Here is an 18,283-nt window from a genome sequence, read left to right as displayed (position 1 = left end):
CAGTAACTATAGGCCGGTGAGCCTAACGTCTGTGGTGGGTAAAGTCTTGGAGAGGATTATAAATGATACGATTTATAATCATCTAGATAGGAATAATATGATTAGGGATAGTCAGCATGGTTTTGTGAAGGGTAGGTCATGCCTCACAAACCTTATCGAGTTCTTTGAGAAGGTGACTGAACAGGTGGACGAGGGTAAAGCAGTTGATGTGTATATGGATTTCAGTAAAGCGTTTGATAAGGTTCCCCACGGTCGGCTATTGCAGAAAATACGGAGGCTGGGGATTGAGGGTGATTTAGAGATGTGGATCAGAAATTGGCTAGTTGAAAGAAGACAGAGAGTGGTGGTTGATGGGAAATGTTCAGAATGGAGTTCAGTTACGAGTGGCGTACCACAAGGATCTGTTCTGGGGCCGTTGCTGTTTGTCATTTTTATAAATGACCTAGAGGAGGGCGCAGAAGGATGGGTGAGTAAATTTGCAGACGACACTAAAGTCGGTGGAGTTGTAGACAGTGCGGAAGGATGTTGCAGGTTACAGAGGGACATAGATAAGCTGCAGAGCTGGGCTGAGAGGTGGCAAATGGAGTTTAATGTGGAGAAGTGTGAGGTGATTCACTTTGGAAAGAATAACAGGAATGCGGAATATTTGGCTAATGGTAAAATTCTTGGTTGTGTGGATGAGCAGAGGGATCTCGGTGTCCATGTACATAGATCCCTGAAAGTTGCCACCCAGGTTGATAGGGTTGTGAAGAAGGCCTATGGTGTGTTGGCCTTTATTGGTAGAGGGATTGAGTTCCGGAGCCATGAGGTCATGTTGCAGTTGTACAAAACTCTAGTACGGCCGCATTTGGAGTATTGCGTACAGTTCTGGTCGCCTCATTATAGGAAGGACATGGAAGCTTTGGAACGGGTGCAGAGGAGATTTACCAGGATGTTGCCTGGTACGGAGGGAAAATCTCATGAGGAAAGGCTGATGGACTTGAGGTTGTTTTCGTTAGAAAGAAGAAGGTTAAGAGGTGACTTAATAGAGGCATACAAAATGATCAGAGAGTTAGATAGGGTGGACAGCGAGAGCCTTCTCCCGCGGATGGAGGTGGCTAGCACGAGGGGACATAGCCTTAAATTGAGGAGTAATAGATATAGGACAGAGGTCAGAGGTGGGTTTTTTACGCAAAGAGTGGTGAGGCCGTGGAATGCCCTACCTGCAACAGTAGTGAACTCGCCAACATTGAGGGCATTTAAAAATTTATTGGAAAAGCATATGGATGATAAGGGCATAGTGTAGGTTAGATGGCCTTTAGATTTTTTCCATGTCGGTGCAACATCGAGGGCCGAAGGGCCTGTACTGCGCTGCATCGTTCTATGTTCTATGTTTGTGGGATGGGAGTTTTCAGAGATGGGAGGAGACGGAACTTAGGGTATTAAAGGACATGAGAAATATTGATTGGGGCAGGTGGAGATGTTTAGATATATGCAGATCTGAGATTTTGCCCGGATTGTGGTCCAGAGCTTCCCGATGGCGCCGGCCCCCACATTATTGGAGGTGGTATTGACGGCAGGGGAAATGGAGAGCAGTGTCGGCGATTTATGAGGTGGTTCTCGGGGAGGATAAGGTATCACTGAAGGGGATTAAGGCGAAGTGGGAGGAAGAGTTGGGGGAGGGCATGGAGGAGGGGTTGTTGTGTGAGATACACCGGAAGGTGAATGCCTCAACCTTGTGCGCGAGGTTGGGGCTGATACAGTTGAAGGTGGTCTGTAGGGGGTATTTGACGAGGATGAGCCGACTCTTTGAGGGATGGAGGATGTATGTGAACGCTGTGGGAAGAGCCCGGCAAATCACGTTCATAAGTTTTGGTCCTGTCCAAAACTGGAGGGGTTTTGGAGGGAGGTCTAATCTTGAGGGTGGCGCATGTGAGGCTTGTACCAGGGCCCCTAGAAGCCATTTCGGTGTGTTGGACCAGCCGGGGTTGGAGGCTTGTGCGGAGGCAGATGTCTTAACCTTCACCTCGCGGATTGCCCGAAGGCAGGTCCTGTTGGGTGGGGGTCAGTCTCTCTACCCTGTGCCTCGGCTTGGCGGAGGGACCCACTGGAGCTTTTAACGCTCAAGAAAGTGATGTTCGAGTTGAGGGGAAGGGTTTTCCAATTCATGGGCTTTGTTTATTATGCACTTTCAAGAATTGGATGACATCGAACATTTGAGGGAGGGTTGGGGGGGGTTGGAATGTATAGGTTATTGGTGATCATGCATGGGATGACTGTGGATTCTTTTTTTCTTTCTTGTTCTCTATTTAAGATGTTGGGGTTGTTTGGGAGTAGGTAGGGTAAAGGAGTTGTTGGCCAGGGTATTTCCATTGTATTTGTTACGGTTGGTTATTTGTTGTTGGGTGTATATTCGATGAAAATGTGAAAAAGGACAAGAATAGAAATATATTTTTTTAAAGGGTCAGCGTAACATCACTCCAGGGTGATGGGCCTGTGTTTCCACTATCAACGGGTCAACATACATGGCAGGAGAGTGATGATCACTCGCTGTGAGGACAGCTCTGGCGCTCCTCAAGACCTAATAAAGTCTGACTTCTATCTTTCTGCTGTGTTATGTGAGAGTACCTTGAAGAAATGGGTGTTTTTTTTATAGAATAACTGTAGTAGGTGTACTTTAAGAAATGGGTGTTTATTACTGCAGTGATGTCAGAGTGTGGGTAGAGCTGGCTGTCTGTCAACTTTTGGTTTCACTTTGAGAAAAGCCTGGGTGTGTCTGTTTTTTTTTTGGTTTCGTTTCAGTGTTGGAGCTGCAGTCAGCCACATAATTTTCAGGTGATTGGAGGAAGGTATAGGGGAAATGTCAGGTAGATTCTTTACACAGAGAGTGGTGAGTGCATGGAATGCACTGCCAGCAGAGGTGGTGGAGTCAGAGTCATTCGGGACGTTTAAGCAACTCTTAGACAGACACATGGACAGCAGCAAATTGAAGGGATATAGGTTAGGTTGATCTTAGGATAAATGATTGGCACAACATCGTGGGCTGAAGGGCCTGTACTGTGCTGTAATGTTCTATGTTTTAATGTGTAATGTTGTTCTCGCTGCCATTTAAAGACTATCTCTTGATCATTTGGTGAATTCAGAGTGATAAATGTTCTCAATAGTTTATTTAAACCTGATGTGCTTTTGTTAAAGAGTTTTTTAAGTCTTATGAATGTTAAAAGGAAAGTAAGGATTACTTAGTGTTGTAATCTTTGGGGTTGTATTTGAATTAATGGTTGCTAAGATGTTCACCGTATGTTTTAAAAAGGTTAACTTGAGTTTATAGAATAAACATTGTTTTGCTTTAAAAAATACTTTCCAATTTCTGTTGTACCACACCTGTAGAGTGGGCCGTGCGCTGTCCACAATCTATTAAAAGTTGTGGGTCAGGTGAATTCCATGATACACTTTGGGGTTCTCTAATCCCTGGCCCATAACAGCTGACAGCTCACACCAATCCTCTGAATGGATTGGGGGGTTTTGACCTTGGACCCACTGTGCCTGCGGGGTTGGGGGGAGCAGAGGGATACAGGGGGTACGGGTGCAGGCAGGCCCACTGTGAAGATTAACATGACAGAGGCTTCACATGTATCAGATATGACTAGTTTTAATAGTTTTTTAAAAAAGTTTAGAGTACCTAATTTGTTTTTCCAATTAAGGGGCAATTTTGCGAGGCCAATCCACCTACTCTGCACATCTTTGGGTTGTGGGGGTGAACCCACACAGACAGAGGGAGAATGTGCAAATTCCACACGGACAGTGACCTGGAGCCGGGATCGAACCTGGGTCCTCAATACTGTGAAGCAGCAGTGCTAACGAGTGTGCCACCCTTGACAAGTTTTAATAGTGAATATTTCCATTCCCCGACCTGTGGATGCCCACTCCGTGCTCCTCACTCTTCTTGATATTCCATCGTCTAGTGCTACATCTAGGTGTGTCCTCAGGATGCACCTCCGAGGTGTAGGCAGCCTGCTGCTTTCTGTGCCTTATGGCCTTGGTGGATGTCCTCTGAAGGGCCTGAAGCCAGAGGGTGTCACAGGCGTCACCGTAACAACCTGTTCTGCCTGCTGCCTTTGAGATATGCCGGTGTCAGAAGGGGGGGGGGGGGGGGGGGGGGGGGGGGGGGGGATTTAGAAGAACTGGAGACCTCTGTCATCTCCTTGGTGGCAGGCTCCGGGTTTGGCCGCCAGTGCTTCCTCCTCCTTGAAGGTGCCCAGGGGGCCTGGGTGACCCTGGGAAGGTGGGGCAGCTGGATTAACCTCCAGATGCCTCTGGGTCTTCTGGCTCTGCCCTTCCTGGAGGCTCTCTATTTTCTGCACCATGGCGTCGACATCTCTAGCAATGGTCCTCAGTACATGGGCCATGTTCTGCAGTGCCTCGGCAATGCCCACCTGCACCTGGGACATTTCCCTCATCAACCGGGACATGATGTTGAGGCCCTCAGCCATGGTTGTCACAGACTGAGCCATGCCTTGGACACCACTCAAGGTGTGGATGTCGCACTCCAGGTTTTCCACTGCGATCGCTACCCTAGCAGTGTTGGCCTCAGTACCACGTATTGCCAGCACCATCTCCTGCACCTGAAGCTTTAGGACTACTCTAATCAGTCTTGCAGTCGAAAAGTCGCTGACATCTCCTCCTGAATCTCAAGACTCTGGCCTATCCTCTGCATCAGCTTAGTGCCACGATAGGGAGATATTAGAAATATGGGTTCAGAAATGGGGATCCATAAATGAAGCAGACAATCTAAAAGTTTAAGCAGAATGGAAAACTGCTTGCAGCAAAGGCAAAGGGATCCACCCATACCTAGCTGAGTCACAGACTCCCATTCAAACCTAACCTCATTAGGGAATGCATAATGTGATTCAGCAAAGACCCACTATTCTTCAGGACATTCCTGCAGGACAGACGTCCTCCCATTAACAGAGTCTGAGGACCTAATGGTCCAGTAATGGAAATCTAGTTGCATATGAATGGCCTAGCTCCAGCCTTTTGTGTGGACATGAATGGGCTGTCAGCCAAATAATGGGAATAGATTTGGGTTTGACCACCTCGAGGGAAAAAAGCTTTGTTTGAAGGGCTGGACGGAGTTTAGAGTGAGAGAGAGAACCTTTTTGGGATCAAAGACAGAGAAGCATGTGGGCAGCCAGTGAAAGATGATCACAAAGACCCACAGAAGGAAGACACAAACATGCGGTCACAAAGCAGACAGAGAAGCATGTAGAGGGCAGCCAGCCTGGTCAGAAAACCTGCAAGCTTAAAGTTACAAACAGCCATGGAATAGATCTTGGGAAAAGCCACAGAGAGAGAGAGCTTTGACAAAGGATTCTGGAATAGGTGTCCCTAACAGAAGGAAGATTGCTTCTCAAATCAAAGTGCCGCCTTTGCCTGCATGAGTAAATGGAAGTAAAGCTCCGTGTAAGGCCAACTATTGTTTAATGGGAATTTGTGTTGAACATTACTAGCTCCCTCGCCATCTGAGTTGCCCAACTTGCGCCTCAGCAGCTCACCCTTAACTTTTAAACGCTCCCTTACCACTCACTCCCAGTCAACACACAAGCATGGCAGCCTGCAGATTTGCTTTGGCAGTGCCGACCTGACCAGGCTTCAAGCTGACCTTGCTGTCGGTCATTGCTCTTTACTCAGGAAACCCTGCGATCTCTAGGGCCTGTTCCTCATAGAGGGTGAAGACTCGAAACACTGGGACTCTTTCCCCTCTCCTCCCTTTCCTTCTCATTATGGCCTATGTTCTGCGGGGTCAAAGAGAGGACATCGTGAGCCGCATGTGTGGACACTGTACCTAGACATGGTGGGCGCCAAGAAGTTCTGAGGAGCAAGCTTTAAGATCAGATGTGGGAAGGGTGCACGGTGTCATCCAGTCGATTGCGGGGGGGGGGGGGGGGGGGGGGGGGGGGCTTGGGAGGGTGGTAGGCGAAACTGATGTCAGGAGAGAGGTGGTAACTTGCCCTTGCAGCTCATTAGAGATTGTTTGTCTTCTTCTGACATTGGCCGGCAGACCTCTGATCATGTTGCCGCACTCACTGCTGCTGCCACTGCCTCCCAGGCGGCATTGCTGACCCTGCTTTTGTCCTCCAACCCCTCGGGGAAACAGTGTGTCCCGCCTGTCATCCACTGCATCAAGAAGGCTGGTCAGATCGGCATCACCAAAGCGAGGAGCTAATCTGCACGCTGCCATGCTTGTGTGTTCTCTGGGACTGAGTGGTAAGGGAGCTTTTAAAATTCATGGGTGAGCAGCTGAGGCGCAAGTCGGGCAACTCAGATAGCGAGGGAGCTAGTAATGTTGAGATTCACCTGGGGACTCAATTTTGGCACAAAGTGCTGTTGAATACGGGTCACGATCTTGCCAACGAGGCCCCCAAGAAACACCAAATGGGTCCACAAGCGGACTTTAACTTTTTTTCCATTGAATAGTGCCCATAATCTTTCCTGCTTTCTATCCTATACAGGTCTACCCATTTGTTCTTTCCTCCCTTCCTCTGTGTCCTTTCTTTGTATTGCTGTAAAATCTGTTACATCTCTGATATTTTCCAGTTCTGATGAAAGGCCATTAATCTGAAGTGTTAACTTTGCTTCTCTCACCATGATACTTCCTGACCTGCTGAATATCTACAGCATGTTCTGATTTCAAATTTCCACAACCTGCAGTATTTTGCTTTTGCATTCTTTTGGTTTGTACTTTCAGTTTCTTGACGTTTTTCTTTTTTTTTAAATATTTTTATTCTTCCCCCTTTTTCACATTTTCTCCCAAATTTACACCCAACAATAAATAATAATCAGAAGCGAATGTAATGTCAATCCCCATATCAATAGTAACGATCCCATCCTCCCACCAAACCCCCAAACATTAGCCCGCATGTTAACATAAACAAATGACAAAGAGGAATCAGGAATTACCCATAGTCTCCATTAACATATAACAGCCCAATGTTTGATGTAATCCAGTTCTCGAAAGTGCACAATGAATAACGCCCATGAATTGTAGAATCCCTCCATCCTTCCCCTCAGTTCAAATTTGACCTTCTCAAGAGTCAAGAATTCCAGCAGGTCCCCCTCGCCAGGGCACAGGGTGGTGAGGTTGATCTCCACCCTAACAGGATCTGCCTTTGGGCGATCAACGAGGCGAAGGCTACAACATCTGCATCCGTTTCCAATCCCGGCTGGTCCAACACCCCGAATATGGCCTCCCGAGGGCCCGGGTCCAGTTTCACGTGCACCACTTTAGAGATTTTCTTGACGTTTTTCTGTTACATCTTTTGAATAAAGATTCCATTTTCTTTCCAACGACCAATGTTAAACTATAGCTCCACGTCTCTAGCTCCCTGGGCTTCAGTTCATCCAAAACTCAGCTGCTGGTATCCTAACTCTCGAGAAGTCCTGATCACTCATAACCCCTGTGCTCACTGACTTACTGGCTCCTACTCTGTCAATATAGCAGTTTTAAAACTCATCCTCATTTTCAAATCTTTCTATGGCCTTTCCCTTCCCTATTCCCATAACTTCTGTAGCCTTATAACTCTCCAATATCTCTGGTCTTTTGAACACCTCCCATTTTCATTGCTCCATCATTAGTACAATACCTTGAGATACCTATGCCCTTAATATCTCTGCCTCACTACCTCTCCTCCTTAAAAAAATTATTGTAATTTAAGACGCGAAGCACAATTTTCCAATACAAATAAACTTACTTTAAAGTGGAGCAAAAAGTGCTGCTGAACAGCAGTCAGCAGATTATGTCAGATCATGTTCTTGAATTTCTGTTAGGCTTGATAGAGACTGCTGGAGGCAAGGCTGTTGCTAAATTTCAACATTTATTAAACTTTCTTATGTCTATGTACAGGATAAGGCTAAAATGCCATCTATAGTGGTTGCGAGTTTACAAGTCGCTTTAAATGTTTTTTGTGACAGTCCTTCTCTTTGCCTTAATGTTTCTGTATTTCTGATTTTCATTCAGACCTGGTTGGCTGCAGATTGTCCCAGTCTAAGGATATTATCAGTGGAGTATGACAGTAATCTTAGTGACTGGAGATCCAAGTGCCCTGTGGAGGATGAAAGGTACACACTTGAATCTTGCTCTAATCTATACAGTACTTTATTACATCTACAGTATAAACAACAATTTGTTAAGAAAAATTTGCAATCATATGGAGTGATATGTTCTGAGGACATAGCCAAGCACAATACACAAATGATTATCTTTGAAGTGCCATTACTCTTGATGTAGCCAATTATAGCAGTTAATTTACACCAAGAAAATGAATGCACGAATAATCTTTTGAGAGTGTGGTTAAGTAAGAAAACTGGGAAAGCTCTCCATTCTTCTTTGTATAGTGCAGTAGGATTATTTAAAACATCCCCTCTAAAAGACAGCATCTTTGATAATGCAATATGCCTTCAGGACTACTAAAATGTTAGCCTAGATTGTCTGCTCAAGCCCATGACCTTCTGACTTTGAGGTGTGAGTGCTGCCAAGTTGATGCCGAGAAACCTTTCATCAATTACATGCAAAGTATAGTCTAAATGCACAGCAAAACAATTGTCTACAGGAATAGTGCCGGAAGACTGGAGGATAGTAAATGTTGTCCCCTTGTTCAAGAAGGGGAGTAGAGACAACCCCGGTAACTATAGACCAGTGAGCCTTACTTCTGTTGTGGGCAAAGTCTTGGAAAGGTTTATAAGAGATAGGATGTATAATCATTTGGAAAGGAATAATTTGATTAGAGATAGTCAACATGGTTTTGTGAGGGGTAGGTCGTGCCTCACAAATCTTATTGAGTTCTTTGAGAAGGTGACCAAACAGGTGGATGAGGGTAAAGCAGTTGATGTGGTGTATATGGATTTCAGTAAAGCATTTCATAGAATTTACAGTGCAGGAGGAGGCCATTCGGCCCATCGAGTCTGCACCGGCTCTTGGAAAGAGCACCCTACCCAAGGTCAACACCTCCACCCTATCCCCATAACCCAGTAACCCCACCCAACACTAAGGGCAATTTTGGACACTAAGGGCAATTTATGATGGCCAATCCACCTAACCTGCACATCTTTGTGACTGTGGGAGGAAACCGGAGCACCCGGAGGAAACCCACGCACACACGGGGAGGATGTGCAGACTCCGCACAGACAGTGACCCAAGCCGGAATCGAACCTGGGACCGTGGAGCTGTGAAGCGATTGTGCTATCCACAATGCTACCGTGCTGCCCAAAGGTTTGATAAGGTTCCCCACGGTAGGCTATTGCAGAAAATACGGAGGCATGGGATTGAGGGTGATTTAGCAGTTTGGATCAGAAATTGGCTAGCTGGAAGAAGCCAGAGGGTGGTGGTTATGGGAAATGTTCAGACTGGTGTCCAGTTACTAGTGGTGTACCACAAGGATCTGTTTGGGGCCGCTGCTGTTTGTCATTTTTATAAATGACCTGGAGGAGGGCGTAGAGGGATGGGTGAGTAAATTTGCAGATGATACTAAAGTTGGTGGAGCTGTGGACAGTGCAGAAGGATGTTACAAGTTACAGAGGGACATAGATAAGCTGCAGAACTGGGCTGACAGGTGGCAAATGGAGTTTAATGCAGAAAAGTGTGAGGTGATTCATTTTGGAAGGAATAACAGGAAGACAGAGTACTGGGCTAATGGTAAGATTCTTGGTAGTGTGGATGAGCAGAGAGATCTCGGTGTCCACGTCCATAGATCCCTGAAAGTTGCCACCCAGGTTGAGAGGGTTGTTAAGAAGGGGTACGGTGTGTTAGCTTTTATTGGTAGAGGAATTGAGTTTCGGAGCCATGAGGTCATGTTGCAGTTGTACAAAACTGGTGCGGCCGCATTTGGGGTATTGCGTGCAGTTCTGGTTGCCGCATTATAGGAAGGATGTGGAAGCATTGGAAAGGGTACAGAGGAAATTTACCAGGATGTTGCCTGGTATGGAGGGAAGATCTTATGAGGAAAGGCTGAGGGATTTGAGGCTGTTTTCGTTAGAGAGAAGAAGGTTAATAGGTGACTTAATTGAGGCATACAAGATGATCAGAGGATTAGATAGGCTGGACATCGAGAGCCTTTTTCCTTGGATGGTGATGTCTAGCACGAGGGGACATAGCTTTAAATTGAGGGGAGATAGATGTAGGACAGATGTCAGAGGTAGGTTCTTTACTCAGAGAGTAATAAGAGCGTGGAATGCCCTGCCTGCAACAGTAGTGGACTCGCCAACACTAAACGCATTCAAATGGTCATTGGATAGGCATATGGACGATAAGGGAATAGTGTAGATGGGCTTTAGAGGGATTCCACAGGTCGGCGTAACATCGAGGGCCGAAGGGCCTGTACTGCGCTGTAATGTTCTAAGTTCTATGTTCTATGTAAAACAGATCATATTGTGGGGAGTTTGTTTTCTGTAATTTCTGAGAGCAAATATAAGCAATTTGTGCTGTTTAAACCAGTATTTCATTACAATGTGTCAAGTAATAAACATATGAATAAATAAATGTTAACAATGATGAAATCCAATTGTGAAATTTGATTCAATAGTGTCAGCATGACTGAAGCTCGGAACAACAAAAGTGTCAGCCAGTACACTTCTGACCACACCAACATGGCTCACACAGTATATGTTGACCAGCAGGGCCCTGGAGTGAACATGCCATCCGAGTGTCAGAAACATGCAGAGTAGGCGGGCAAATCGTGATGTCAAAAAGCCTCCAATGCAGATTTGACATGCAACCGCCACTTTTGGTTGTGCAGGTCCAGTTAACTCATATTTTTAAAAATAAATTTAGAGTACCCAACTTAGCATGGCCAATTCATCTATCCTTCACATATTTTTGGGTTGTTCTTTGTTCTTTAGAAAATAGGCGACAGTTTTAGATAGAGGATCTGGATTGGCACAGGCTTGGAGGGCCGAAGGGCCTGTTCCTGTGCTGTAACTTTTCTTTGTTGTGGGGGCACTATCTGGCAGGCCGGTCCTCGCGAAGCCGGCGCCATGTTGTACGATGCGACCTCTGTAGGTTTGTGCCCGTGTGCATGCGCGACCATGAATCCGGCAATTCTCCGTCCGTATCTGAAGGTAAAGCCGGGAACTTTACGTGGTGCAGCTGTTAGCCCCCCCCACCGGGCAGGGGTGGTGCTGACTTTTTGGAGTAAGACTAGACACATGCTCTAGACATAGCCTCAAAATCAGAGAATCCAGCACTTTGTGTCCTGGATGATGGTGAGTCTTCTGACCCATTTCCAGTCACTGATTCGTAGAATTAAACAAGGCTGTTTGATTGACCCAACCCTCTCCATAATGATATTGGATGCCATCCATAATGGTGATCCTGGCATTGAAATCTGACATCACGTGGATTGAAAGCTGCTCAATCTGAGATGACTCCTGGAATGATCAAGGTCTCCAAGGACATACTTCATGATTTCCTGATTGCCGATGATTGTACACTAACCACTATTTCAAAAGTGGACAAGAAATGTAGAATGGAGTTGTTCTAAAATGCATGCGAAAACCTCAGCCTTACAATCAGCATGGAGAAAACTGAAGTAATCAACCTGCTCCAGTAAAGCCCTACCTTGAGCCCAAGGTTTCTGTCCATGATCTGAACTTGTCAGCAATGGATAAGTTTACTTATCTCAGCCTGTCCCGCTTACGGTCTGACTCAATATGACCTTTGCCATCACATTCTGAATCCATCAACTTTATGGCATGCCCTCTCTAATTTCCATGTGATCCATCACATTTTATTGAGGAAGTACTCAGTAGGTGTTGGAGACACTGGAGCTCTTTGTAAGGCATCCATAGAATGTCAACAAAAGGATTGTCCTTCCCATCCTTTAGGTCAAACAGGGTTGACTTCATAGAATCCCAACAGAGCGAAAGATGCATTTGGCCCATCATGTCTGCACCATCCTTCCAAAAGAAAACTCTACCTAGGCCACTTCCCTGCCCTATCCCTGGAACCTTGTGCATTGATCATGGCAAATCCACCTAACAGGCACATCTTTGGACTGTGGGAGCACCCAGAAGAAACCCACACTGACACTGGGAGAAATGAAATGAAAATCGCTTATTGTCACGAGTAGGCTTCAAATGAAGTTACTGTGAAAAGCCCCTAGTCGCCACATTCCGGCGCCTGTTCGGGGAGGCTGTTATGGGAATCGAACCGTGCTGCTGGCCTGCTTTCAAAGCCAGCGATTTAGCCCTATGCTAAATAGCTCCTGTGCAAAAGAATGTGCAAACTTCACACACAGTCATCAAACCCGGGACCCTGGCGCTGTGAGGCAGGAGGAGGTGGTAGAAACAGGTGTGATAGTGATATTTAAGTTAACCACTGTGCCACAGTGAATGATCCCAGTGGTTCTTAAATGCCTGAAGTCTCCCAGAACACAAGGAGAGGTCTTATTCCTTCAATGCCTCCACGTATGCCATTGCTTCTTATTTACATTGTAAAACTGATGATAGAAGTCTGTGAAAGCTATTGGTGCTATCTCTCAAGAATACCCAATGGTTCAGTACAATGAGGATTTAAGTTCTCTTCTGCGAAAATCAAGTCCCATGGCATTGAAAGGAACTTTAGAAGAGTAGACTACCTTTTCATACACCTTTTTCTCTCTCAGTGATTACATTTTTTTTGCAGTATGTTGTGGAGTTTCCATTGAAATTAGTGTTATTGGTCGCTGCCTTCGAACAAAGAAACGTACAGCACAGGAACAGGCCCTTCAGCCTTCCAAGCCTGCACCGACCAAGCTGTCTGTCTAACCTAAAACCTTCAGGAGTCTGTATCCCTCTATCCCTACAGACCGCCTAAGTTATGTACAGACCGCCTAACAGTGGTCAGGACCAGGGGCGCAACATGTACCGGGAAATAGAAAAGGCATGTCAGAAAGGCAAGGTCACAGTGATCATGGGGGACTTCAATATGCAGGTGGATTGGGTAAATAATGTAGCCAGTGGATCCAAAGAAAAGGAATTCATGGAATGCTTACAAGATGGCTTTTTGGAACAGCTTGTCATGGAGCCCACAAGGGAGCAGGCTATTCTGGACCTAGTGCTATGTAATGAACCAGACTTTATTAAAGATCTTAAAGTAAGGGAACACTTAGGAAGCAGCGATCATAATATGGTTGAGTTCAGTCTGCAGTTTGAAAGAGAGAAGGCAAAATCGGATGTAATGGTGTTACAGTTAAATAAAGGTAATTACGAGGGCATGAGAGAGGAACTGGTGAAAATCAACTGGAAGCAGACCCTAGCAGGGAAGACAGTAGAGCAAAAATGGCAGGAGTTTGTATGCATAATTGAGGACACTGTACAGAGGTTCATCCCCAAGAAAAGAAAGATTATCCAGGGAGGGATTAGACAGCCATGGCTGACAAAGGAGGTCAGGAAATGTATCAAAGAAAAAGAGAGATCCTATAAAGTGGCCAAAAGCACCGGGAAATCAGAAGATTGGGAAGGCTACAAAAACAAACAGAGGTTAACAAAGAGACAAATAAGGAAGGAGAGGATCAAATATGAAGGCAGGCTAGCCAGTAATATAAGAAATGATAGTAAAAGTTTCTTTCAATACATAAGAAACAAACGTCAGGCCAAAGTAGACATTGGGCCAATTCAAACTGATTCTGGAAGGCTAGTGATGGGAGATGAGGAAATGGCTGGAGAACTTAATAAGTACTTTGCGTCTGTCTTCACAGTGGAAGACGTTAGTAATATCCCAAAAATTATAAAGGGTCAGGGGGCTGAGTTGAGTATGGTTGCCATTACAAAAGAGATGGTGCTAAAAAAGCTAAAAGGTCTTAAAATTGACAAATCTCCTGGCCCCGATGGGCTACATCCTAGAGTTCTGAGGGAGGTGGCTGAAGAAATAGCGGAAGCGTTGGTTGAGATCTTTCAAAAATCACTGGAGTCAGGGAAAGTCCCGGACGATTGGAAGATCGCTGTTGTAACCCCCTTGTTCAAGAAAGGATCAAGACAAAAGATGGAAAATTATAGGCCAATTAGCCTAACCTCGGTTGTTGGTAAAATTCTAGAATCGATCGTTAAGGATGAGATTTCTAATTTCTTGGAAGAGCAGGGTCGGATTAGAACAAGTCAACATGGATTTAGTAAGGGGAGGTCGTGCCTGACGAACCTGTTAGAATTCTTTGAGGAGGTGACAAGTAGGTTAGACCAGGGAAACCCAGTGGATGTGGTCTATCTGGATTTCCAAAAGGCCTTTGATAAGGTGCCACACAGGAGGCTGCTGAGTAAGGTGAGGGCCCATGGTGTTCGAGGTGAGCTACTGGCATGGGTTGAGGATTGGCTGTCTGACAGAAGGCAGAGAGTTGGGATAAAAGGTTCTTTTTCGGAATGGCAGCCGGTGACCAGCGGTGTCCCACAGGGTTCAGTGTTGGGGCCGCAGCTGTTCACCATATATATTAATGATCTGGATGAAGGGACTGGGGGCATTCTAGCGAAGTTTGCTGATGATACGAAGTTAGGTGGTCAGGCAGGTAGTGCTGAGGAAGTGGGGAGGCTGCAGAAGGATCTAGACAGTTTGGGAGAGTGGTGCAGGAAATGGCTGATGCATTTCAACGTGAGAAAATGTGAGGTCTTGCACTTTGGAAAAAAGAATCCAAGCATAGACTACTTTCTAAACGGTGAGAAAATTCATAATGCCAAAGTACAAAGGGATCTGGGAGTGCTAGTCGAGGATTCCCTAAAGGTAAACATGCAGGTTGAATCCGTGATTAAGAAAGCGAATGCTATGTTGTCATTTATCTCAAGAGGGTTGGAATATAAAAGCAGCGATGTGCTACTGAGCCTTTATAAGGCTCTGGTTAGGCCCCATTTGGAGTACTGTGTCCAGTTTTGGGCCCCACATCTCAGGAAGGACATACTGGCACTGGAGCGTGTCCAGCGGAGATTCACACGGATGATCCCTGGAATGGCGGGTCTAGCATATGAGGAACGGCTGGCGTTCCTGGGATTGTATTCATTGGAGTTCAGAAGGTTAAGGGGAGATCTAATAGAAACTTACAAGATAATACATGGCTTAGAAAGGATGGACGCAAAGAAACTGTTTCCGTTAGGCGAGGAGTCGAGGACCCGTGGGCACAGCCTTAGAATTAGAGGGGGTAAATTCAAAACAGAAATGCGGAGACATTTCTTCAGCCAGAGAGTGGTGGGCCTGTGGAATTCATTGCCGCAGAGTGCAGTGGAGGCCGGGACGCTAAATGGCTTCAAGGCAGAGATAGATAAATTCTTGATGTCGCGAGGAATTAAGGGCTATGGGGAGAATGCTGGGAGGTGGAGTTGAAATGCCCATCAGCCATGATTGAATGGCGGAGTGGACTCGATGGGCCGAATGGCCTTACTTCCACTCCTATGTCTTATGGTCTTATGGTCTTATTCCCATCCTATTCATGCGTTTGTCAAGACACCCCTTAAATGTCACTATCTTATCTGCTTCCATCACCTCCGCCGGCAAGATGTTCCAGGCACCCACTACCCTCTGTAAAAAAACAAAACTTGCCTCGCTCATCTCCTCTAAACTTAAACCTATGTCCTCTAGTAATTGACGCTTCCAACCTGGGAAAAAGCTTCTGACTATCCACTCTGTCCATGCCCCTCATAATTTAGTACCTCCTGGTAAACCTCTTCTTTACCCTCTCCAAAACCTCCATGTCGTTCAGGTAGTGTGGCGACCAAAACTGAACACTATGTTCCTCATGTCCTTTGCCCTTGGCACCAGTACTGCGGAAAGACAGAGCTGTACTGTTGAGATGGTCTTCACCTGAACTGTGTAAAAAAACTTGCCTCGTAGATCTCTAAACCTTGCCCCTCGTGCCTTAAACTTATGCCCCCTAGTAATTGACCCCTCTATCCTGGGAAAAAGCCTGTGACTATCCACTCTGTCTATGCCCCTCATAATTTTGTAGCCCTCTAACAGGTTGCCCCTCAACCTCCGTTGTTCCAGTGAGAACAAACCGAGTTTATTCAACTACTCGTCATAGCTAATGCCCTCCATACCAGGCAACATCCTGGTAAATCTTTTCTGCACCCTCTCCAGAGCCCCCACATCCTTCTGGCAGTGTGGCAACCAGAATTAAACACTATACTCCAAGTGTGGCCTAACTAAGGTTCTAGACAGCTGCAACATGACTTGCCAATTCTTATACTCAGTGCCCCGGAACAATTTCAGCGAATGGCGGAGGCTATAGGCGGAGTTCGGCTTGTTAACCACAGGGAGGGGGGTGGAGCAGCTGAAAAAGGCGAGGGGGGCGATCTATGAGCATTGAGAGAAGGCCAGCAGAATGCTTGGACAGCAGCTTAGAAAGAGGGAGGCAGCCAGCGAGATAGGGAAAGTAAATGATGGAGATGGGAACTTGGTTGGAGATTCAGCAGGGGTGAATAAGATGTTTAGGGATTTCTACAGCAGGCTGTACAAATTGGAATCCCCTACGGGACCGGAGGGATGAGGCACTTCTTGGAGGGGCTGTATTTCCCAAAGGTGGACGGGGAGCTGGTAGAAGGGCTGGGGGCCCCGATCGGGTGGAAGAGATAGTGGAGGGTCTGAAGGCCATACAGTCGATAAAGCCCCGCGGCCGGACGGGGGTTTTATAAAAGGTTCTCTGGGATATTGGGGCCGGTGTTGATGAGGATGTTCAGTGAGGCAAGGGAAAGAGGGGTGCTGCCCCTGACGATGTCACAGGCCACGATTTCGCTGATTCTGAAGTGGGACAAGAACCCAGAGCTGTGTGGGTCCTACAGGCCGATATCCCTGTTAAATGTAGATGCCAAATTGCTGGCCAAAATTTTGTCCTCCAGGATTGAGGATTGTGTTACAGACGTTATTGGGGAGGACCAGACGGGGTTTGTTAAGGATAGGCAGTCGGTGGCCAATGTAAGAAGGTTGTTAAACATGATCATGATGCCCCGGGAAGGTAGGGAGGTGGAGATAGTGGTTGCAATGGATGCAGAAAAGGCTTTTGATCGGGTAGAATGGGAGGTACTGGGACGGTTCGGATTTGGGCAGGGCTTTATTGACTGGATCAGGTTGCTGTATCAGGCAGCACGGTAGCATGGTGGTTAGCATAAATGCTTCACAGCTCCAGGGTCCCATGTTCGATTCCCGGCTGGGTCACTGTCTGTGCGGAGTCTGCACGTCCTCCCCGTGTGTGCGTGGGTTTCCTCCGGGTGCTCCGGTTTCCTCCCACAGTCCAAAGATGTGCGGGTTAGGTGGATTGGCTATGCTAAATTGCCCTTAGTGTCCTAAAAAATAAGGTTAATGGGGGGTTAATGTGTACCTTGTGTTGCCCCATTATGTATTTTCTTTTTCTTTTCTTTTCATGTACTAAATGATCTGTTTGAGTTGCTCACAGAAAAATACTTTTCACTGTACCTCGGTCGTGACAATAAACAAAATCCAATCCAATCCTATTTCAGAGTCCACTTCTTGTTCATGTTTTTTTAGGCAAAATGTTGACTCCGGAAATCAGCAGGTCAAAATCATGGAATCCCTACAGTGCAGAAGGTGGCCATTCAGCCCATCGAGTCTGCATTGACCCGCTGAGAGAGCACCCCACCCAGGCCCACCACCGCTATCCCCATTACTCCAACTAACTTCTTTGGATAATTTAGGGGCAATTTAGCATGGCTAATCCACATAACATGCACATCTTTGTACTGTGGGGGGAAACCGGTACACTGACACAGGGAGAACGTGCATAGAGTCATAGATGTTTACAGCATGGAAACAGGCCCTTCGGCCCAGCTTGTCCATGCCGCCCAGTTTCTATCACTAAGCTAGTCCCACTTGCCCGCATTTGGCCCATATCCCTCTGTACCCACCCTGCTCATGTAATTGTCTAACACCTCTACCACTGCCTCTGGCAGCTAGTTCCAGATGCTCACCACCCTCTGTGTGAAAACATTTCCCCTCTGGTCTCTTTTCTTTCTCTCTCCTCTCATCTTAAACCTATGCCCCCTAGTTGTAGACTCCTTTAGCTTTGGGAAAAGATGTTGACTATCTACCTAAACTATGCTCCTCACCCATTAGAGAAGATAAAGTATGAGTTAAGGGGTTCTTCGGGGGGGTTTGAGGAAAGGTGGGGGATGTCTGTGACTGTTTGAGGGGCTGTTTGTCGTGAGGGAGGGGGGTGAAAAAGGGGAAAAATCTGTACAGGTTGTATAATTGATTGTTGGAAACTATGTTTCCCGGGGTGTTTATTCGCTGTAACCTGTTTTGACACATGTTTGTGATAAAATACATTTTTTTTAAAAATCTAGG

At 46.3% G+C, this 18,283-nt stretch overlaps 1 protein-coding gene across 5 annotated transcripts in view; it reads left to right on the top strand.

Moving 5' to 3' along the window:
* The window catches only part of serac1 (serine active site containing 1), a 192,665-nt gene that overhangs the window by 135,515 nt on the left and 38,867 nt on the right, over window positions 1–18,283 (top strand). For all 5 annotated transcript variants that reach the window (XR_005461303.1, XR_005461304.1, XR_005461305.1 and 2 more), the window contains one exon: window positions 7,994–8,094. Coding sequence is in view for 2 of the 5 variants with exons in the window: in XM_038802404.1 (XP_038658332.1) it covers window positions 7,994–8,094 (101 nt within the window). In the remaining 3 variants the exon portion in view is untranslated. The remainder of the gene's footprint in view (window positions 1–7,993; window positions 8,095–18,283) is intronic.

Source organism: Scyliorhinus canicula, chromosome 1, assembly GCF_902713615.1.
Source record: "Scyliorhinus canicula chromosome 1, sScyCan1.1, whole genome shotgun sequence".
Classification (NCBI taxonomy): Eukaryota; Metazoa; Chordata; class Chondrichthyes; order Carcharhiniformes; family Scyliorhinidae; genus Scyliorhinus; species Scyliorhinus canicula.
Note: the sequence above shows the minus strand (reverse complement) of the source record. Positions and strands in the feature narration are given on the sequence as shown.